Source organism: Nerophis ophidion, linkage group LG07 (genome assembly GCF_033978795.1).
Source record: "Nerophis ophidion isolate RoL-2023_Sa linkage group LG07, RoL_Noph_v1.0, whole genome shotgun sequence".
NCBI classification, from domain to species: Eukaryota; Metazoa; Chordata; class Actinopteri; order Syngnathiformes; family Syngnathidae; genus Nerophis; species Nerophis ophidion.
The window spans coordinates 39,008,013-39,032,976 of record NC_084617.1 but is presented as its reverse complement, the minus strand read 5'-3'; the positions used below and the strand labels follow the sequence as shown (position 1 = coordinate 39,032,976).

Genomic DNA, 24,964 nt, shown 5'->3' with positions numbered 1-24,964 from the left:
ATAACTTCTACATCCTTCTACTTATATTACATATATTACATTTTGATTTAGCTCATACAAACCCCGTTTCCATATGATTTGGGAAATTGTGTTAGATGTAAATATAAACGGAATACAATGATTTGCAAATCATTTTCAACCCATATTCAGTTGAATATGCTACAAAGACAACATATTTGATGTTCAAACTGATAATCATTTTTTTTGTGTGCAAATAATCATTAGCTTTAGAATTTGATGCCAGCAACACGTGACAAAGAAGTTGGGAAAGGTGGCAATGAATACTGATAAAGTTGATGAGTGCTCATCAAACACTTATTTGGAACATCCCACAGTTGTGCAGGCTAATTGGGAACAGGTGGGTGCCATGATTGGGTATAAAAACAGCTTCCATGAAATGCTCAGTCATTCACAAACAATGATGGGGCGAGGGTCACCACTTTGTCAGCAAATTGTCGAACGGTTTTAGAAAAACATTTCTCAACAAGCTATTGCAAGGAATTTAGGGATTTTACCACCTATGGTCCAAAAAATCATCAAAAGGTTCAGAGAATCTGGAGAAATCACTGCACTTAAGCGATGATATTACAGACCTTTGATCTCCTCAGGCTGTACTGCATCAAAAACCACATCAGTGTGTAAAGGATATCACCACATGGGCTCAGGAACACTTCAGAAAACCACTGTAAGTAACTACAGTTGGTCGCTACATCTGTAAGTGCAAGTTAAAACTCTTCTATGCAAAGCAAAGCCCATTTCTCAACAACACCCAGAAACGCCGACGGCTTCGCAGGCCCCGAGCTCATCTAAGATGGACTGATGCAAAGTGTAAAAGTGTTCTGTGGTCTGACGAGTCCACATTTCCAATTATACTTGGAAACTGTGGACGTGGTGTCCTCCGGAACAAAGAGGAAAATAACCATCCGGATTGTTATAGGCGCAACGTTCAAAAGCCAGCATCTGTGATGGTATGGGGGTGCATTAGTGCCCAAGGCATGTGTAACTTACACATATGTGAAGGCACCATTAATGCTGAATGGTCCATACAGGTTTTGGAGCAACATATGTTGTCATCCAAGCAACGTTATCATGGACCCCCCTGCTTATTTCAGCAAGACAATGCCAAGCCATGTGTTACAACAGCGTGGCTTCGTAGTAAAAGACTGCGGGTACTTTCTTGGCCCACCTGCAGTCCAGACCTGTCTCCCATCGAAAATGTGTGGCGCATTATGAAGTGTAAAATACAACAGCGGAGACCCCGGACTGTTGAACGGCTGAAGCTCTACATAAAATAAGAATGGGAAAGAATTCCAATTTCAAAGCTTCAACAATTAGTTTCCTCAGTTCCCAAATGTTTATTGAGTGTTGTTAAAAGAAATGGTTATGTACACAGTGGTGAACATGCCCTTTCCCAACTACTTTGGCACTTGTTGCATCCATGAAATTCTAAGGTAATTATTTTTTGCAAAAAAAAAAAAAGTTTATGAGTTTGAACATCAAATATCTTGTCTTTGTAGTGCATTCAATTGAATATGGGTTGAAAAGGATTTGCAAATCATTGTATTCTGTTTATATTTACATCTAACACAATTTCCCAACTCATATGGAAACAGGGTTTGTATATTCTGCCCAGGCTGTCACCTTTGGAAACTCGTGAAAGACAGTCAGTTAGCAGCTCCTATCTCCCCCTCCCCCATTCTATGTCAAGGTGTTTTGAGTGAAGTGGCCCAGTGATTGCATCGTTTACCTGACAAAAGGAATGTTCACAAGGGGCCTTCCAGCCCATTGGATGCCCTCTGGGTTTTATAGGTAGAGCAAAAAATCCTGGGAGTTCTATTGTTAAAACAAATAAAGTGCACTTTTGTGCATGATATCACACAAAATATTTGAATAACTGTCAAATAAAAATGAGCTGCATGATAGGAAATCAAATAGCGTAAGTCCTTCGCTATGTGGTAGGTTCCTGCGGACATTATCTCCCTCTGTTGTCGACTATTCTTTTCATACGGTGTTGATGTGGAAATGGTTGCCTCGGCATTTTGTTGGTGTGGCACCGAACAGAGATATTGACATGCGGAGTTTCAAGCACTTTTCATTCTCAAGCGGGTGACTTTTCAAATGATGCTACATATTAGCAGTAATGCTACTTTTGTTTTTGCAAGGCTTTGCCCCATACTTGACAAATTACGGTTGTCTGTTCGACATATTCCCATTTGAAGCCAAACCACCGCCAGACGATGGACACCCTGCTGTTTTTTTTTAGAATTAATTCTTCCTCCATTTGTTACCAGATTCACACTTTCTTTCTCTCGTATTACCACTTGCACCATAGCTAACGTTACTCATGCCGCTACCTCTCTGCTACGCGAGTGCAGAGAGGTAGCGTATGTAAGAAGGTGCGCTTGTTGTATCTCTCTGTAAAAAGGAGGGACTAGAAAGAGAGTGATAAAAGCCTGCAGTGTAATGCCCGCAGCTAAAAGCAACTGTGTGAGAACGTATACTCGAATATCACAATATAGTCATTTTCTATACCAAACAGAGACAAACCCGCAATATATCGATATATCGCCCAGCCCTACATATCACGATACTTGAGTAGTGATACCATACCATTTTTAACAAGTTTTTTTCTGTACTTATTTTTATTTATATTTTTTTCAATATATGACATTCACTGTAATTTTTCATTAAACAAACATCAACACTATATTGTATAATTTTGTAAGACCATTGCAATTAAATTTAATGGGGCTGTCTTGGTTGACAAGACTCTGCAGCATCGCGTGGACATCGGGGGCGGTACCTCTGGATTGGCAGACCGGGGTGGTGGTTCCTCTCTTTAAGAAGGGGGACCGGAGGGTGTGTTCCAACTATCGTGGGATCACACTCCTCAGCCTTCCCGGTAAGGTTTATTCAGGTGTACTGGAGAGGAGGCTTCGCCGGATAGTCGAACCTCGGATTCAGGAGGAACAGTGTGGTTTTCGTCCTGGTCGTGGAACTGTGGACCAGCTCTATACTCTCGGCAGGGTTCTTGAGGGTGCATGGGAGTTTGCCCAACCAGTCTACATGTGCTTTGTGGACTTGGAGAAGGCATTCGACCGTGTCCCTCGGGAAGTCCTGTGGGGAGTGCTCAGAGAGTATGGGGTATCGGAATGTCTTATTGTGGCAGTCCGCTCCCTGTATGATCAGTGTCAGAGCTTGGTCCGCATTGCTGGCAGTAAGTCGGACACGTTTCCAGTGAAGGTTGGACTCCGCCAAGGCTGTCCTTTGTCACCGATTCTGTTCATAACTTTTATGGACAGAATTTCTAGGCGCAGTCAAGGCGTTGAGGGGTTCCGGTTTGGTGGCCACGGGATTAGGTCTCTGCTTTTTGCAGATGATGTAGTCCTGATGGCTTCATCTGGCCGGGATCTTCAGCTCTCACTGGATCGGTTCGCAGCCGAGTGTGAAGCGACCGGAATGAGAATCAGCACCTCCAAGTCCGAGTCCATGGTTCTCGCCCGGAAAAGGGTGGAGTGCCATCTCCGGGTTGGGGAGGAGACCCTGCCCCAAGTGGAGGAGTTCAAGTACCTAGGAGTCTTGTTCACGAGTGGGGGAAGAGTGGATCGTGAGATCGACAGGCGGATCGGTGCGGCGTCTTCAGTAATGCGGACGTTGTATCGATCCGTTGTGGTGAAGAAGGAGCTGAGCCGGAAGGCAAAGCTCTCAATTTACCGGTCGATCTACGTTCCCATCCTCACCTATGGTCATGAGCTTTGGGTCATGACCGAAAGGATAAGATCACGGGTACAAGCGGCCGAAATGAGTTTCCTCCGCCGGGTGGCGGGGCTCTCCCTTAGAGATAGGGTGAGAAGCTCTGCCATCCGGGAGGAGCTCAACGTAAAGCCGCTGCTCCTCCACATCGAGAGGAGCCAGATGAGGTGGTTCGGGCATCTGGTCAGGATGCCACCCGAACGCCTCCCTAGGGATGTGTTTAGGGCACGTCCAGCCTGTAGGAGGCCACGGGGAAGACCCAGGACACGTTGGAAAGACTATGTCTCCCGGCTGGCCTGGGAACGCCTCGGGATCCCCCGGGAAGAGCTAGACGAAGTGGCTGGAGATAGGGAAGTCTGGGCTTCCCTGCTTAGGCTGCTGCCCCCGCGACCCGACCTCGGATAAGCGGAAGATGATGGATGGATGGATGGATTGCAATTAAATGATAACTTAAATACAAGGTGTACTCTAGACGACAGTACTTTTTCATTGGACAAACAGAGTGAAATAAATCCATCTATCCATTTATTTTGTACCGCTTATTCCCTTTGGAGTGGCGGGGGGGCGCTGGTGCCTATCTCAGCTACAATCGGGCGGAAGGCGGGGTACACCCTGGGACAAGTCGCCACCTCATCGCAGGGCCAACACAGATAGACAGACAACATTCACACTCAAATTCACACACTAGGGCCAATTTAGTGTTGCCAATCAACCTATCCCCTGGTGCATGTCTTTGGAAGTAGGAGGAAGCCGGAGTACCCGGATGGAACCCACTCAGTCACGGGGAGAACATGCAAACTCCACACAGAAAGATCCCGAGCCCGGGATAGAACCCAGGACTACTCAGGACCTTCATAATGTGAGGCAGACACACTAACCCCTCTTCCACTGTGCTGCCCAAGTGAAATAAATATGTAATTAAAATAATATGTTTTCATTTATTGCAATTGTACTGAAAATGTTTTGCAAAAAAACAGTTAAATATAAAAAATACCCTCACCTCTACTTCGGTACACTTCTTGTACTGCCTTGCTCACAACTAAGCGGCACAGAAAGATGTTTGTTCTTGAGTACAATCGGCCCAAATCATGACATAATAAAAAGTTAATAAAAAAAACATATTGAGACACTAAAAAAAACTATATCATTAGAACAAGTATTGCGATATATTGCCATTTGAACAGTGGCTATCGATTATGTTAGTAATCAATTCATTAGTTTGTTTGATTCATTGAGTAATCTGTTAGAACACTTTTTAGCATCAATGTGTCCTTTAGGGAAAATAGTGACTATTTTTCTGCTTGCCATAACTTTCATTCTTATTTTCTAATAAATGCTCATCTTTAACATTAACATTTTGCTGTTAATGGCTCCCAGACACGACTGTTTCATGCGTTCTATTGCGGCAGCCGGGAGAAACTATGTTTAAATAAATGATAAATGGGTCGTACTTGTATAGCGCTTTTCTACCTTCAAGGTACTCAAAGCGCTTTGACACTACTTCCACATTTACCCATTCACACACTGATGGAGGGAGCTGCCATGCAAGGCGCCAACCAGCACCCATCAGGAGCAAGGGTGAAGTGTCTTGCTCAGGACACAACGGACGTGACGAGGTTGGTACTAGGTGGGAATTGAACCAGGGACGCTCGGGTTGCGCACGGCCACTCTCCCCACTGCGCCACGCCGTCCCCTAATTTAAAGGTGAATTTAAAGGTCCGGTCACACCATGCAGTTGTGATTTGATTTTTTTTTTTTTTTTTTTTAAATGTTTTTATTGAATTTGACAGGTATTACAATGTACAATAGAACAATCAACACATTTTCCCCCTTTTTCCCCACCCACTTCCAAGAACAGCAACCCAACCCATACCCCATACACACATAAACCCCCCACGCCCCCAGGTCCTACATAAGTTAAAAGGTACAGTCACAAATGGAAAATGATTAGTACATCACTTTCTTCTCAACATAGGCAGATAGTAAATATACACCAGGAATAAATATAAAAAAATAAATAAAAAGAAGCTGGTTTATGAAAGGTGAACTTTCTCATGTGTCCTGTAGCGTCTTTAATTTGGCTATGTAGTCAACCGTACAGCCCCAAACAAAATAAAACTTCTCAGGTGCCCCCCTAAGTTTGAACTTTATTTTTTCCAGATCTAAATACATCATAAGGTCTTTAAGCCATAAGGAGGCTTTGGGGCAGAAAGGTGACTTCCACTCCAGCAAAATTCTCCTACGTGCTAATAAGGATGCAAAGGCTATACTATCCTTAAATTTTCTCTTTATTTGGGGATCTGATACCGTCCCAAAAATAGCCATTTCTGCACATGGTGTCAGATTTAAATCCAGTGCCTTAGCAAGGTGTTTGAAAATAGTTGTCCAGTAATCAAGCAAATAGGGACAAGATTTTGATTGCCATATAAACAGTTTTTCCCAACCCCTACCAGTGGTCTGCATTTACTAAACTACAGAGAGGTATCAGGCGTCAATAAAACATGAGGCATTATGTTTTTATTTGTTCAAATTTATATTGATAAAAGAAAATATATGCAATATTTTCTCGAAGGTATTATTCAATTACCAGGGACCTCCATGTAGTAAGCGTGAGTATGCACAAAAACTTGGTGTACGCCATTTTTCATGGCAAAGATGAGCTTTATTAAGACTCAAATGCCAACTTATTGCTTCAAACTACATTTCTACAGGCAACACCGAGGTGGTCGTTTGGCTTTACCAAAATTAACAATGTAAAAATATCGTGGCAAGGACACAAAACTCTCTTTTTCGCCAATGCGTTTAATGATTTGTATTATAATTTGTAAGGGCGTCTAGCCATTTGTATAGGCAATTATTTTTGCTAAATATAGCTGTCACAATGTGTTCCTGCGAGCGCAAGTAGTTTTCCTGTGTAATAATAATAACTTGATTAAATAAACAAGTCAAAGTTTTTTGCATCATTTTTGATTTTCTGTCATTTTTAAATTGAAAAGATTGCAAAGCGAATATTACATAATTTTCCCATGAAACTCTAATCTGGCTGTGGGCAGGCTACTATATGAACATTTTGTTGTAAATTACACAAATCATATTTATCTTGGGGGTAAATATAGGCCTCTTCTAAAGTTGTACATATCTTTGCAGGAACTGTCTTTTCAAATGAGGCGGAGCACTATTTTATCTGCGATACCTCGGCTGTACTGGCCATGCACATTGCATCATCCGATTCACCTTCCCTGACTTCCGACCATTTCTGTTTTATTTGAGCCCTGTGTGTGGTTGTCGGAACACGCTGCATCGACAGGCTCACGCACTTTATCCCACTCGACTCTCTCTTGTTCACTTTAAAACGCCAGAAAGAAGCGCCTTCTAATGCTTGGGGGGGAATTCTGACTGGGGCGAGTGTGTAAAATCAGACACATTGCTAATTTCAATACGATTTGCATATTTAATAAAAGGGTGTGGCCTGGGAGTGGTTAATTTCACTTTGATTAGGATATAAAAAAGGAATGTGCTTGGATTAGTGCGTGCACACTAGACCTGTGAATCTTTGGGCACCACATGATTTGATATAATTAATTGGGGTAACGATTCGATTCAGAATCGATTCTCGATTCAAAATCAATACTTTTTAATACCATTGGGTGCCAGTTCTTTGATTAATTACAATTTTTCAATATAATAGACAAACAGCTTTGATACATTTTCATATTACTTAAAACAAAACTGGCTTTATTTAACAAAATGCTAACCAATTAAAAAAAAAAAGTCAAATACAAACAAATCAAGTATTCAACATTTACCTTTTCTTAAGTAAATTTGTACAGCAGATATGATCATCAACAATATGATTTGCCTGAGTGGCTATGCTGGACAAATAAAAAAAAAAAAAAACTATATTTGATTATTTAGAATCGATTAAGTATCGTTACAAACGATCGCGATTCAAACAAAAACTGTTTTTTTTGACACTACTAGTGCATACACTTTAAGACTGTTTAAACCGCAGGCCAAAGTGGCCCAAATCAGATTTTTTCCAGCTGACTGTTAATACTTCAAATAAAATGTGATTTTTATCAGACTCCAGTGTGGCCCCAATGTGGCCTCGATGTCACTTGCATGCGCACTTCATTAAAGTGAAAACAAAGAAAGTTGACCGGGAGAAAGTTGCTAGTACTACAAATTTAAAAAAGTCGCAACACCTTAAAAATTACTGTTTTTCCACGTGAAAATAAATTGAAGTAATACAATGTATGAATGGATGTATGTAGTGTAACATATTTGGGAGGATCTAGGGGAGTTTTATTTTTCAACTCACAGGTAAGCAAATGCAGTTTCAATTCCGGTCCTTCAACATACAGCTATTTCTTTGAGATCAAAATATATATTCATGTATTACATTTGGCCTACTATTAGCAAACTATTGACAAGTGATGCACCGAAAATGTGGTTGTCTTAAATAGACTTTGTTCACTGAACCCAGATGTTGTAATGAAATATCCACTTCCGCTTGGCGGCTGCGTCCATCATGGCGCACACAAGTTATGTAGCTGAGCTGACGAAAATGTCACATTCGGGTTGCATTCAGGTTGCAAGTCACATTTGAAAAGATTAGATTCCAATCATATTCAGTTCTACCTCCTAATGTGGCCTGAATCTGATATGAAAAGATCAGATTTTAAGCGCTTTGAATTGTTCGAGTGGCAAAGTCACTTCAGTGCAAAAAAAAACCCGAACAGATTTGGTGTGCAGTGGAAACAGGGCGTAATACATGTGATTTTTTTTTTTTTTTTTGCACACGCACTTTTCTTTATTTGAGATTACTCCATTTTTTTTTATTATTTTATTTTTTTATTGGAAATCCACACAACCCTTAAAACAGGAGGCCCCGGATGATTAATTGAGCGCAGGCAGTTTGAGGACAGACAGTATTCGTTTGCAGTGTGCTGGAAAAAATTTAAAATGGTTGAATATGAAAATGAAAAAATACATTAGTCCAGAGCTGGGCAAATATTTTTGACTTGGGGGGCCACATTGAGAGAAAAAATGTGTCTGGGGGGGCCAATTTGTATGTGTGTATAAATGATATATTTACACATTTAGATTTAAAAAATCTGCTGTACATTATGTGTGTTGGATCCCATTTTTTTCAGGAACACTAATACCAAAAGTCACAATGTCCGAAAGTTTTGACTGACCACCTCAAAAAAACTGAATAGAATTTTATAGTTTTTACTTAACGGGACACCCAAAATGTACATTAAAATAAAGTGGGATTTACAATATTAACTATGAACAATAAAATACTGAATATTAACACATGAACAAAGCTGCTGTTTTACTTGTCAGACCTGCTCCTCGATAGACATCTTTTACAATCAAGCAAAACAACAAAAATGTAATAAATATGTGTAGTAAACACCTACAATATTATATATTATCACTTTAATGCAGAACTTTGTTGTACAGATTTACTTCCGCATCTGTTTTTGACACACGCGTTTCGGGCTTGCTGCTCTGAAAACAAACCCCGCCCACTCTGCTTTGTTCCTCGTCTGAGGTGCTGTGACGTAGATTACCGTAATAACTCCAACAACACTCAAAAGCGCAGATTTCAACCATTGAAATACTTTCTATAGTTCAAGACTTACGGTCATTTAAAAACAGCACTGCACATCATAATGGCGGCTGGAGTTTTGATGTTAAAAGTCTACAAAAATTATGTAGAACGTGCGCAGGCCGGATTGAAAATTTCAATGGGCCGCATGTGGCCCGGGGGCCTTACTATTCCCAGGTCTGCATTAGTCCGTTGTCTTTAAAAAACAACTTACAATATCGCCATTCTCTTCTGAATTAGTTTAAAATTCTGCGGTGAATGCGTCTTACATTTAACTTTGGTATGGCCCAGAAAAGCCACAAACATCCGCACAGTATGTTTCCTCTCCACCTTATTGTCGCATCAGCATCCTTCCTTCACCTGCTCTCATCAGCATCAGCTGACTACCATCTCATAAAACACTCACTACGAAGGATTCCTGGTTGTAAGTGGAGCGCTTCCTGTCATAGACATCCAAATGGGAGGAAAGGGTTAAGCTTTCGTGTAACCACACTAGTGATATGGATCTTTGTTATATGGTAGTTATTTTGCCGATTGTGCAGTTCAGGCCTCATGTTGAGGTTTGTGTGGTTGCTATTGATCCGTTAATTACCGAGGCGCACATTACGTGCTGAGTAAGTGTCTGCGAAGGAAGCTGGTGAGATGCAGAACGCCACATTTAAGTAGCAGGATGCGGTCGCTCGCGCCCCCAGCTTTTACATCCTGACATTTTTTGTCACGACGACATTGCAAAAGAGTTTGGAGAATGTGTGTTTGCGCCTTACACTGATTTCTCCATCTGCTTCACAGTCTGAAAATGGAGTGTGAGAAACTAGCAGGTGAGAAGACGGAGATGCAGAGACACTATGTCATGGTGAGTTTCATGCCATGCGTGTTTGTATCGATGCCAAAAACAGAATCACACATTAGTTTCACCTTGCTTTGATCTTTGTTTTCCAGTACTACGAAATGTCGTATGGACTTAACATTGAGATGCACAAACAGGTAGGACTACTACTGTGATGCAAACCAAAAGTGTTGTTAATTGGGCACGTGGGATCCTAGGACTGATTAATATCACCTACTGTATTTTCTGGACTATAAGGCGCACTCAAAATCTTTAAAAATGTTTTATTGATATCGATTATATGAATATTGCGATACATTGATAATGTTTATCGCCCACTCCTAAGACATATGCACTTTTAGCGTTTAAAATTGTACTTTAGGATTCATACATGCACATTTTGATTAATCAGTTATGGAAACCTTAGCCTCAAAAAGAACGGGATTGCAACACAAATTGGTTAACAAATACCGCATTGATGTTTTATACCACAGACAATAAAGTAAACACTAAATTGCAGTAAAAGCACAAACTCAGAGGTCATTGTCAAGTAACAGTATCGTTTTGATTATTTCTAACTAATAATAGTAATAATTATTGTAAATACAGATAGAAACACCACCAAAGGAAGTTGCAGGCATTTTCCATGTTTATTTAAGGCTTAAAGTGTTTGTCTAGTTTTACATTAATTTATGTTCTGACACATTTATCTGCGCACATTAAGAGCAATTGTGAACTGTTGAGTGTTGTATAGCGCTGATTTTTGTTAGTGAATTAGAGACTATTAGAGGTCTTCATCACACTTGAACATCTCTTATGTGTAAATGGTCTGTATTGCGAGGTCTGTATTGCAAATAATATTCTGTTTTAATTGTCTTACCCTAAATAAATAAAGTTAAACAAAGATATATAAATAATAAGAAAGTGAAAACGCCAGTGTGTTGCTAAATGTTTATATACTTCATTACCCAGAAGGCTTAGTGCCATAGACAGGAACAGGACATAGGTCTGAGCTCACAAAAATTGTGCCGTTAAGAAATAAAGTTGACCTATTGTTACATGTTGTTGTTCCTGCTTTGTCTATGGAAGAAACAAACATAAGTTTTGATTAGACAGTTGAGTTTGTGATTTATTACCGCTCAGAGACAAATTTGATTGGCTAAAAAATGCCTGGAAGTTGCGGGTATTGCACAAAGTTGCGTGGTCGCGCATTATTAGCAGGGATTGGTTAAATTTGGGTAAATTGGTGCAATCACGACTTTGTGAATTCCTGGAAGAACTGATATGATGCAGTGTTTCCCCTTAATGTCATTTAATGTGGTAAAATTTTTTTTACCGCCACACGTAAAAAAAAAAATTCTGTTTATTTTTTTTGAAAATAAAGTCATTTAATAATATATGATGGCAATAATAATATATAATATTGGAACGGCGTGGCGCAGTGGTAGAGTGGCCATGCGCAACCCGAGGGTACCTGGTTCAATCCCCACCTAGTACTAACCTCGTCACGTCCGTTGTGTCCTGAGCAAGACACTTCACCCTTGCTCCTGATGCGTGCTTGTTAGCGCCTTGCATGGCAGCTCTCTCCATCAGTGTGTGAATGTGTGTGTGAATGGGTTAATGTTATAGTGTCAAAGCGCTTTGAGTACCTTGAAGGTAGAAAAGCGCCATACAAGTACAACCCATTTATCATAATGTAGCCACCAGATGAAAATACACAACGTCCGACGCTATTTGTAATTTTTATTACTAATGTTATGATAACAAATGGCACAATACCAGCAACACGTTCGTCTTGTGAATCCCGGCTTCCCCGCCGGACAAACAACGACACTTCCTTATTTTCCGCCAATCATCTTTCAGGCACGGACAACTGACATTAAAGCAAAACCACACGGACATTAAACATTACCATCAGCAGGTCTTACGGTTTGAATGGATATATATTTTGCCTATTATTTGTCCTCTATTTACAAGGGATGTACCGAAAACTCGACCTGGATGTAAACAGGACGCACATAATTTTTCAAAGAACATTGTACAATAAGCGACAATTGAAAATATGGCAAACAAAAATATGTCTTAATACTAATTAATAACAGATTTGTTTTTAGTTGTATGTACACATTTGTTTAGCCTTTTTATCCAATCCAATTAATTTGAGCACACTATAGCACATTTTAGAAAACAATAAAAGTTTTACAAAGGGCTGCACATGAGTTAAAACACACATTTAGAAGTAGGATAAAACTAAAGAGAGTCCATTGTAAAAAAAACTAGATAAAGCCGCTACACTGAAATTGTGCTTTTTGATCCTCTCACATATTGAATATCCTGTTAGATACTTTGTGATCTATACAAATTGTTAAGAAGGGTTGTTAAGAATTTGGTGATTTTTTTGGAATTAGAGGTGGGGGAAATAATCGTGTTTTTATCACAATTCATTTATTTATTTATTTATTTATTTTTGTCCTGTCCAGCTTCTCAGGCAAATCATATAGTTGATGTAGATGCCCATATCGGCTGTTCAGATTTACTTTACAAAAGAGAAGTGTAGGATACTTCCCTTGTTGCCTTATTTGAATTTGACTTTATTAAATGTATTTATATTATCATTTGGTGCAGCCGGGCTGGAGCAGGAGGGGATAAAAAGAGAAAAAAAGGAAGACAGAGGGGGAAATTGTGGGGATAAGAGGGGAATTAGACAGAGAGACAAAAACAACAACAGCAAATACAACAATAACAACAACAAGAATCACAATTCAGACATGGATGATTTTTAAAATGGATTAGTAAACGTCAATAATCGATAAACAATTTATTTATTGCGTGAATGCTCCAGAGCACATGGTTTTCTACACCAAAATGCATCTATTTATTAAACTTCTTGTTCTTCTTCTTATCCAGATTTTGGCGCGCACTACCTTACACATTTTTCAGCCGATTCAAACATTTCCAACTTCACACTGTTCAGCCTATTCATGAATTACGGGCTTTCCCTTGACAAATTCCTGGATTTCCCCGAATTTCAGGTTTTCCGTGACATTTTTCCCATTCCAAAGAACATTTCCCAAACTTCCACCATTTCCACATTTTGTAACCGATTCAAACCATTCCACCTTCAACATATTCCACTAATCCTGGACATTCCAACTAATATTTATTCCAAGTTCTAAAACATTCCGGGAATTCCCAGAATTCACTTTTTTTCAAACCCTTTTTTTACCATTTCACATTTTTCAACTCACTTCAACCGTTCCAGCGTCAAAACATTCCTCTTAATCAGGGCAAAAAACAAAGTTGTTTTTTGAAGTGTAAACATTCCCGGTTTACCCGAAATTTCAGGAATTCCTTAATAGCTTTTGTAAATTGAAAATGTTACTACTTCAACATTTCTCGACCGATTTGAAAACTCCCAACACCAAACATTTCAAGTCATTCAGACCATTCAAGTTTTTTTATTACCATTTTCTAAAAAATTCCCGCTTTTCCTGAAATTCCCAAATTTTGTCGTAATTCCTATTGAAATCAATGGGACATTCTTCAAAGTTCCACAACTCCCACATTTTTCATCTGCTTTAAACCATTCCAACTTCAAAATATTCAGCCTGTTTGGAAATTGTGTGCTCTACTTCAACATTTATAAAAAAAAATAATGAAATCCAGGATTTTAGTTTGACGTCAGTATAGGAGCATTTACTGCAATTCTTTCACCTCGTCTAGTTGTACATTATTATTATTATTATTGAATTAAAGTCATGATGACAGTTCTATAATTTGTATGACTCCAGCGAGCAACCTTACTGAGAAATCCGACCAGCTCCTTTGTTTTAGGGCACTTATGTGTACAGTTTTGCACACATTTCCATTAATTTGATAAATGTGATGGAATTAATTTAAAGGTTTCTTATTACAAATGCTCTGTTTTAAAAGGTTGCAAGTGATAAACGCATATTTAGTGAAACGAAAACTGCATCAATAAACAAAAAGTTAAAGATGCATCAATAATAGATTTTTAATCGAATCGTAATCGAATCCTGAGGTGCCCAAATATTTCCCCCTCTATTTGGAACTTATTATGGCTTTATTGCATCCTGAAGAAATTGACTCAGAGTAGGCTGCACTACTTTGTGTTAATCTGCGGAGGTGCTGTTGATTCAGTCTCAACTATTACCTAATTTTTTGGACTATAAAGCACTTTGGTATATAAGCCGCACCCACTATATTTTGAAAGAAAATTATATTTTATCCCATATATTTGCTGCACATATATTTAATGTGTAATAAGTTATTTACAAACAAAGATTTTTTAAAGGTTTTATTTGCACACTTCGTTTCCAAATGGTGCCCGTCACACAGCAGTAAAATTTGATCAAACAAACTAGTCATCATCATGGTCACACTAGCTGCGAAAGCTAGCTTTAGAATCAGCTAAAAAAGTTTCAGTAAGTTCACAGTGACGTTTTGGTGAATGTACGAAATTGGAACGATACAAACAGAATGCTATTGTAGGTTAATAATAGAAACAGAGATACTCAAAAAACATGTTAGCATCTTAGCTAATAAAAAACAACGGACATCACACAGGTAAGTAAGAAATATTTGTATCTTGTAAAACTTACAAATGTTGCTTGGAATGATGAATAAAGAATGCATAGGGAAGGGCACTTGTACTTCCAGTTTAAAGCACTAAACATAATTTTTTTCCCTAGATATTCGCCTCACAGCACCTGCAGTAAGCGAACACGTCCAAAAGATGGCATCATAGCACAAACAAAAACTCATCATTTTAGTGTTTGTTGAATTCAAAACATTATGGCCGGTAGCGAAGAAAGTCCATAAATTCACTGCACCTTTCTATAATCCGCAGGACTCAAAAAGTAGGAAAAAAAGTAGCAGCTTTATCTATATAAGCTAACACTGATATCAAAACAGAACAAAGATACTTGAGTTCCAATACAAAAAATAATAAACAGCTGATTAAATGCTCGTTGAGTTTTCCTACTGCGTGTCAATGAGCACGAATATCAACAAAGTATTTTTTCTTAAGTGTGGACATATTTATAGGGTTTTAAAAAAGACATTCAGATCAATTTCTCCAATGTATTTCACTTGTGAAAAATGATTCATTTTAATTCAAAGGGAAAAAAACACCAATATTTAACAAGCCTTTGTAATGGCAATCCTTTTTTTTGTTTTTATATAATGGCAGGGGCCCATTAGCGTAAATTTACTGAGCACCAGTTCACGTAAAATCCAACGGTGTCATGTTACTGTACCTAGGTTGCCAATGATGTTAGTCCCGGTTGCCCACTCAACCGGCTTTTCACACTTTGGCACTTGGCAAACACTCCAGCAGCATTGAGAGCAGACTCTACCAAACTACTTGTACGCATTGTTGGAATTTTCAATGTCAACAAAGAAATTGACTCAAAACATATACCAACCTGAGTAAAGTGAGGCTCCAATTTTTCAAAAATGTGCGAGCTTGATGCTAAAATACATTGGCTTTGCTATTGACATGCTACTGATTAGCATTTTCAGTTTTACACAGCGATTTCAACACCTTCCATTGTGTTAACAAAAACTACAATTATTATTATTAGTATTATTATTATTATTATTACTTATTACAATACTTACAGTATTAAAACACTTGGAGCGCAACAAAAGACTACATTTAGCATAGACTGAACCGACTAGCCAACACACAAAACACTTCTGTCATCTATTGTTTTGTACTTGCTACTCTAATTGCAATTTAATGCTGTACTTGAAAATGACACTCAGAAATGTGATAATAAAACAGCATATAACAACTGGACAGCAGTTATCATAAATAATCATTTTAATTCAGAGAAAAAAAAGACCAATATTTAGCAAGCCTTTGCAATGGCAATCCTTTTGGTTTGTTCTTTAACGGCAGGGGCCCATTATCATAAATGTCTACCTTAAGCACTCATCAGCTCCAAGGGTTAAATGGGCTGCGGCTAACCAGCCACGCAGAAAAGTGTGTCTGAGTGGAGGTGGAAAAAATGCTTTGCCATGCAGGATGTATGTCTGTTTGCGTGTGTTTGTACATGTTTGCCCACTGTGTGCGTGTGCGCGTGTAGTGTACATGTGTGCACGTTATTTATTTAATTCTGTGTGCACACCAATCTTACACTGTGTAAATTGCAGGCGGCTTGGACCTTATTGTGATGGTATACAGCCGTGTGTGCTCACCAGGGAATGTTGCACACACACGCAGCTTTTTCGCTGCACACTAATCAGGACTGTGTGATGAAACATGGGGTGTCCACATAAATCCTGCTGTCAGTTGCTGTGTGAGTCCCTTTTGTGTTTGTGTGTCTATGAAGCCAAGATGGAAACAAATACAAATGTGAGCGTTGTTTACCTCCTATGGGTGGCCGCTGCAATGATTTATATCGTGTTTGTGTCTCTCTTGTAGAAGCAAATGATTTTTTGCTCTCTGTGTAAATGTGTGTCTGCGCCGTCCGATATGACGATACGACCCGCTGTGTGGATGTTGAGATGGAACAGGATGGAGGGTGTTGTCAGTGCCCTCCAGCTCCGGTCCCATTACGGCAGATGGTCTCTCCCTCCAAGTGAATCTATGATATTGCTTGTTTAGCATTTTCCGGGGGTAATAGGCCCATTGATTTTTGGCGTCGCTCTCTGTTTTATTTACACAGAAGGGCCGCGGCGCGCGGGGAGCAAAATGTACCAACACTCGTTAAAGAGAGGTTGACTTGTGGACTGAGCGCACACTGGGAGGGGAGGGGGCCGCCAGGGCTTTTGAGCAGGCGACTGAGCTACAAGTGGACAGCTAATAAATTGCAAATTAGTGAGACTGAAAGAGAAATAAAGCAGGCGATGGACGGGTCGAGACGGGGAGGAGAAGAAGGTGGCGAGAGGCGGAAGTAATAAAGAGTTGTGATAGTGAGGAATGGCAGTGTTCTCGACCAAGGTTGACAACTCATTTACTGCTGCTGCATGGGAAGCTGAGTTGGATTCTTTTAGTCTTCGGTGACGCTTTTGGAAATAGATCAGGATAGAAAATACCAAACAACTTTTAAATTGCCTTGAGTCACATATTGAGTGACTCTCAAAATGATCTAAACGCTAACCGTACAATTAAAACGTTAACAAGCGCATCAGTCCTTTAAGGATTTCGCAAGCTTCGTGATTTTTGCGGCCTAAAATGCCTGAATTCACAGCAGTCGCCCCAAAAAGTTGAAATATTTCAGGCCTGCTGTATTTTCTGGACCTTTGGGCGCACCAGATTATACGGCACACTGTCGATGAATGGGCGTATTCAGATCTATTTTCATACAAAAGTTGCACCGGAATAAAGAGGTCATATTATTATTTTGTATTTTTTAAATGTAAAACACTTTCTTGTGGTCTACATAACATGCAATTTTGGTTCTTTGGTCAAAATATTGCATAGATGATGTTTTACAGATCATTTTCAAGTCGCATTCTGACAGTCGCTTCAGGATGCGCCGTTTTGTGGGCGGTCTTATTTACGTGGCTCACCTTCGGCAGCGTCTTTGGTCCATCATCTTTGTTGTAGCGGTGTAGCGTGCAAGGATGGGATTGGAAGAAGTGTCAAACGATGGCGCTAACTGTTTTAATGACATTCAGACTTTACTTTAATTAATAATGGCGCAGCATCTCCTTATCTGGGGCTAACTAGTGCAACAACAACCCAGTAAATGTGTCTCTTGAAAAACCGTCCAACAGGAACTCTTTAATAACTAAAGTTCCTTGGGTGAATAATGTAAACTCACCAGACCGGTATGTTTTAGCACTTTCATGGCGAATTTACTGACAATTATAATAAATAACTTTATACTACTTTATATTAGAAATGGCAACAGTGAAGGATGAATGTCCCATAGCAAGAAGATAGACAAAAAGAAAAAGCTTATCGACTACGGTGTCGCCATAAACTACAAAGGCGGACACTCGCAAAATTTCAGGACTTATGCAGATCCCAAATACAGATCAGCAGGTACGAGAAGCTAAGAAAAGTTGGTTTTACATAATATTGTGAAACAAAACGGCAGATAATGTCTTGCATTATACACACACCATAATAATACTTGTATGTTGAAGCACACTACAATCCATCAAGCGTTGCGGCTTCATAGCTTACCAAAGTCGTACTAAAACATTTTGATAGATTTTTGAGCGCCGGGTGTAATGTTCTATAATTTCAATGGAACATTTATATTTTTGGTGTTTACTTAAATCATATTGCAGTTTACACAAATCTTTTATGTGTGACTGCCATCTACTTTTATGTGTGACTGCCGTCACACTTATCATTTCACCCTGTACCAAAAAAAATAGCTTTGAGGTCGATGAGCACAACCAAAATGATTCCGTACATTAGGCACACCGGGTTATAAGGCGCGCTGTCGAGTCCAAAAAATACGATACTTTTTATAATAAAATTAAATCAACATGATTTTATGAAAAAGCAAATTACTTTAATAGAAATTGTAAAACAAATACTGTAATAATGTTGTACAGGTTTTATATTGCACAGCCATAAAAGTAGACACTAGATGGCAATAAAATCACATACTCAGACTTAGGGATGGCTACTGAATGGATTACTTTTTCGATACCGACTGAATCTTGCCGGTCTTTCCGAGCATCGGTTCACATAAAATCCAACTGTGTGATCACAGCTAAATCTAGGGTGTTATTTCAACTCAAATTGTGTTAAAATCAACACTTTTCCTGAGTTTACATAATTCTCATGGATTTTGAGTTAAAATAACACTTTTGATAGTGTTATTTTTTAACTCATTAATCGTGTTGATATCTGACACTTTCTGAGTTGTTTTATAACACATAAGTGTATTTTCAACACTGAATTGTGTTATTCCTTTTCACTCTTAAGTGTTAATTTTACACACCAATTTGTTGTGTTTTATGACTCGGAAGTGTCTTTAACACTCAATTGTGTCATTCTTTTTCACTGTAAGTGTTAATTTTAAACACCTGTTGTGTTGTTTAATGACACAAAAGTGTCTTCAGCACTAAATTCGGTCATTTCTTTTCGCTGTGAGTGTCACAAATAAAGTGAAGAAATCTACTTGAGGTGGGAATCTTTGGGTACCTCATGATTCCATTACGACTATGTTTCAAGAGCTACGATTGATTAAAAATCGATAATTGATGCATCTTTAATTTATGTATAATGATGCAGTTTTACATTTGTTTTTGTTTTACTAAATAAGCGTTCATCACTTGCAACTTTTAAAAACTGCATTTGTCATTTATTAAATTAATGGAAATGTGTGCAAAACTGGAACACAAGTGCACAAAAACAATGGCGCTGATGGATCTCTCTGTGAGGTGTCTTGCTGCACTCAGACAAATGATAGAACTGTCCGTCTAACTTTATTTACAATAAATAAATCGATTATTGACGTTAGTAATCGATTTTATGATTGTCAATGTCCGAATTGCGATGCATCTAAAATTGATTATTTCCCCCATCTGTGTAAACAAGCATGGCGTTGATTCCTTCAATAGGAACGCATCCTGCATGCCGTCTGCACCAAACACTCTCATGGAGGAAAAGCGTACCTGACTTTAGCACAATAAATCTCATTAGCCTCCTGAAATGTCTGCGTTATCATACCCGCGTCTCGCCAAAGAAGCTAACCCAAAGCCAGCCACAAAGAAGAAAGGCCCAACCTGAAAAGTGCAAAAAGCCAGCTTGAGACGACCAAACTATCCACCATGTCATTGACTGCACTAGAAGACCCACCCGGGACTCGAACGTGAAATTATAATCAGGCATCATGTGAACACAGCCAAAGACTTTAAGATATTTTCTTTTCCTTGATCACTATTATTTTTTTAGAAATGGTATTTTGTTTGCTAACTCACGCATCATGTCTGTGTCGTGTCTTCATCTCTATGTAAGTGGCCTGTGTGAGTGACAGGAAGAAAAGCTCTGATTCGTTTGAGAAGGAGTCTTTTGGTGCCACCCCAAATATGTTGACCTCTGATTTTCAGCCTTCCTTTCTACTTTTTTTTATACAAATACTGTCCTCTGTCTGGGTCAGTGTGGGGTAATAACAGTCTACTTATGTCACATTTTGGTAAGTTACAGGGGTATTATTATTATTATTTTTCTACATTTAAAATACTTCCTTGTGTTCTAAATAATATTTAATGCTGGTTCTTTGGTCAAAATGTCACATAGATTATGCTTTACTGACTATCTTTAAGCCGCTTTCTGACCCTCTCTTCAGGCTGCGCCTGTTTGTGGGCGGTCTTATGTACATGTCTCCACTTCGACTGCGTCTTCTCCCCGTCATCTTTGTTTATAAATGATAAATAATAAATGGGTTGTACTTGTATAGCGCATTTCTACCTTCAAGGTACGCAAAGCGCTTTGACACTACTTCCACATTTACCCATTCACACACACTTATGGAGGGAGCTGCTATGCAAGGCGCTAAACAGCACCCATCAGGAGCAAGGGTGAAGTGTCTTGCTCAGGACGATGTTGGTACTAAGTGGGAATTGAACCAGGGACCCTTGGGTTGCGCACGGCCACTCTTCCACTGCGCCACGCCATTTGGAGTCTTTATGCTACTTTTTTTTTTTTTGGTGGGGATTTTGTAAGAATTTCTTTTGAAAAACAAAAATCAAGGGAAACAAACATCAACAAAAAGAGTAATGAAAATAAAAAAACAATATAGTGATTTATTTCGAACATGTATACAGTTACAATTTTGACATCACGTTTACAATTTCACATTCTAACATGTATAAAAGGGAGTAGAAACACAGCTTATTTACAGTTTCCTACCCCTCTTCACAACTGTTCACTCGCTTTTACAATTTTTAATACAACAACAAATAAATAAATGAATTAGTAGATATCAATACAGTTAACTTGAAAAGAAAATTGGTTCACATAAATTACTTACGGAGCAGTGAATAATGCATGAGCCAGTCAGCCTCACAACAAGAGGATCAAGAAAAAGAAGGAATTTATTGACTACACAGTGGGACTACAATGGTGGACTCGCGCAAACCTCTTTGGGTAGACCCTTACCATACATGGAGATATCCGCTGACTTTACCCGCGACAAATATGTCACTAGCTGCTAAAATTCCCAACGGCTCGTTTCGAGCGAGTATGAACAAAGACAAGATTGTTTTATAGATATCTCTGCCATGCCTCCATGGTTTGAATTCACATTTTTAGCACCTATGCGGATCCCAAATACACAAAAACGGGTATGAACAGTCAAGAACTGTTGGTTTTGTATTAGGGTTGTATGGTATACCAGTATTAGTACAGTGCCCCGATACTAATGAATCATGCTCTGTACTATACCGCCTTTAAAAAGTACCAGCTCTCCAACACTGTTGTTGTCTTGTGGTGACATTGCTATTTTTTGAACAGAGGTGCATGTTCAGCAGCGCACAATCACAAAGTACTTACAAGCAGACACAGTGTGTAGACAGAAAAGGGAGAACGGCCACATTTTGGCTTAAAAACTAACAATAAAGGTGAAGTTATAACACTGAAAGTGTAACTACTTGGTATCGGATTGATACCCAAATTTGTGGTATTATCCAAAACTAATGTAAATCTAAAAAAACCCCCAGAAGAATAAGTGATTATTACGTTTTGACAGACGTGTAGATAGAACATGTTAAAACAAAAAGTAAGCAGATTTTATCAGTTAATGAACAAGTAGATTAATAATAAATTTTCTACCACTTGTCCTTAATGTCGACAAAATAATAGAATGATAAATGACACAATATGTTACTGCATACGTCAGCAGACTCATTAGGAGCTTTAATTTGCTTTCTTACGAATAAAAGACAAGTTGTCTAGTATGTTCAATATTACATTTAAGGACAAAATTGTTCTTTGACTGCAATAAAAAACATATGTTTAATGTACTGTAAGATTTTTTGTTAAAATAAAGACAATAATGCCATTTTTTGTGGTCCCCTTTATTTAGAAAAGTACTGTAAAATATCAAAAAACATTTTGTTACCGGTACCAAAATATTGGTATCAAGACAACACTATTTTGCACAGTAGGTGCCCTTTAAGTAAAAGTTAACTCTAATATTTGCCGTTGTCACTGCTATGGTGTCCATATACCGATAATTATTGACCTTATTATCAAATGTCTATTTTTACTTATTACTTCCAGTTTCTGTTTACATTCTTGCACCCACCGCTGACCAACTAGGGAAGACATTAATATAATTTTTGCTGGCTGTGATGGGTTTTTTGGAAGCTTGGAATTTGTACGGTGTGAACAGAAGGGAAAACATGCAAACACAACCAATTCAGTCCAGTTAAAGCAAGAATGTGTGATGTGACTTTAGTGAGGATTCTGGTTTTGTATGCATTGATGTCGATAGTCACCCGCCAACATTTGCATTGTTTTCGCCATCTCACATAATCTTCTCTGTTTCACAACTGTGTTTCCCTGCCTGCTGGTCACATTCTCTTCCTAACGCACACTCTCACTGTCAGCCAGTCTCAGGGAAGGCAGCCTTTATATAGTGAGGTCCATTAGGTGTATTAGCTGCTGGGGAAAAGCGGTGCTGATGTGATGCTTACAAAGCTCTGCGGGGGAGATGGACATTTGATCTTCTCCCTGACCCAATCTGACTCCAGGCCAGCTGCCCGGTTTCATTTATCAGATGTGATGCTGTTATGGTGGAAGCCTGACGCTTTCAAGCGACATCCATGGCGATAAGTAGCAGTCACCGAGCCGCTACAGAAGCTCACCATCTTGTTTTGACCCAGAGGCCACAGTGCTCTATCCTAGGGCTGGGCTAAAGGCTGAAAACTATATCACAATAGAAGTGTTTTATATCGGTTGATATCAGTGATTATTTTCATGACCTATGGAAAATAATTAAAGCAGGAGAAAAATATAATATTTGTAAACTTTTTTATTTCAATACAAAGATTTACTTAGTACTGAATCTGCACTTTTAAATATTTTTAATGACTTGCGTTTAATGTCTGATTCTGGAGGCTCTGCCATTTTAGTGCTTTTAGGTCTTACAGCTCCCTTTGACACAGTCGACCACACACTTCTTTTAGACTCCCTGAGAGACTGTGTGGGTGTCAGGCGGACTGCATTACAGTGGTTCAGATCCTACCTGTCAGAGAGGTCCTTCTCTGTCAGGCTGGGGACGCCACCTCTTCTTCTGCTCCTCTTTACTGTGGTGTCCCCCAGGGATCTATTCTAGGCCCCAACCTTTTTTCTCTATATCTCCTCCCTCTTGGAGATATTTTTAAGAGGCGGGGAGTGTCTGATCACACTTTTGCAGACTGCCAAATTTATATGGCAATTTTAAAAGGCCACCGCCCCTTGACACCCATTCTCAACTGTTTATGCGACGTCAAGACTTGGTTAGCCCAGAATTTTTTCAATAATCTATGAGGGAAAAACTGAAATTTTAGTTTTTGGTCCGGCCCTCACTGACTTTGGACCCTTGCAAAATGATGTGCCTCCCAACGTCACCAGCCTTGGCATCACTATAAACAGTTATTTTAAACTTGACAAACAAGTCAATTGCGTTTTATAGCAAAGGTGAAAACCATTTTCTTCTTTTAACCTTTTTGAACAAGTCATGCATGCTTTGATTTCAAGTCGCCTGGACTACTGCAAAGCACTTTATGCTGGCATTAGCCAAAAAGCTCTCTCCCGGTTGCAGTTAGTTCAGAAGGTGAACAGCACGATATTTAACAGGGGCCAGGAAACCATCCATCCATCGATTTTCTACCGCTTATTCCCTTTTGGAGTCGTGGGGGACGTTAGTGCCTATCTCAACTGCATTTGGGCGGAAGGCGGTGTACACACTGGACAAGTTGCCACCTCATCACAGGGCCAACACAGATAAACAGACAACATTCACACACTAGGGCCAATTTAGTGTTGCCAATCAATCTACGCAGTCACGGGGAGGACATGCTAACTCCACACAGAAAGATCCCGAGCCCTGAATTGAACCCAGGACTACTCAGGACCTTGGTATTGTGAGGCAGACGCACTAACCCTTCTGCCACCATGCTGCCCTGGGCCAGGAAACGCGAGCATTTAACCCCAATTTTTGAGACGTTGCACTGGCTCCCTGTTCATTTTGGAATTGATTTTAAAAAAATTGCTGTTTGCTTTTAAAGCTTTGCATCGACTGGCACCTCAATTATACATCGGACCTCATCCAAATTTACACTCCTGTGCATGCTCTGAGGTCCGAGAGCCAGCAACCAGCTCGTGGTGCCCAAGACGAGACTTACGTAAAACCAGGGGAGACAGGGCCTTCTCTGTGGTCGGCCCTAAGCTCTGGAGCACTCTGCCCCTCCATATTCAAACTACTCCCGCAGTGGAGTGTTTTAAGTCTCGTCTTTTAAGACCCACTTTTATTCTCTGGCTTTCAACACTATGTGAGTTGTGTGGTCCTCTGTGTTTTTACATTTTGATTTCTATTTATTGTTTTAATTGGTTTTACCCTGTAAAATAGTTTTTAATCATATTTATTTTCATATTGTTTTTATATTTATTAAGTTTTTTTCAGTCACAGGTGGAGCTAAGGATAATATTTGAATGTTGTGCTTAATATTGTGCAGCACTTTGGAAATAATTTTCTTGTTTAAATAAGCTGTACAAATAAAATGGATTGGATTGATTGGAAATGAAATATTTCTATGATTGTAATCTCTTCAGCCATTAATGC

At 39.2% G+C, this 24,964-nt stretch overlaps 1 protein-coding gene across 1 annotated transcript in view; it reads left to right on the top strand.

The window, feature by feature from the left end:
• The window catches only part of LOC133556323 (transducin-like enhancer protein 4), a 256,100-nt gene that overhangs the window by 144,833 nt on the left and 86,303 nt on the right, over positions 1–24,964 (top strand). The window contains exons 8-9 of the mRNA XM_061906135.1: positions 10,163–10,226; positions 10,313–10,357. Coding sequence (XP_061762119.1) covers positions 10,163–10,226; positions 10,313–10,357 — 109 coding nt within the window. The remainder of the gene's footprint in view (positions 1–10,162; positions 10,227–10,312; positions 10,358–24,964) is intronic.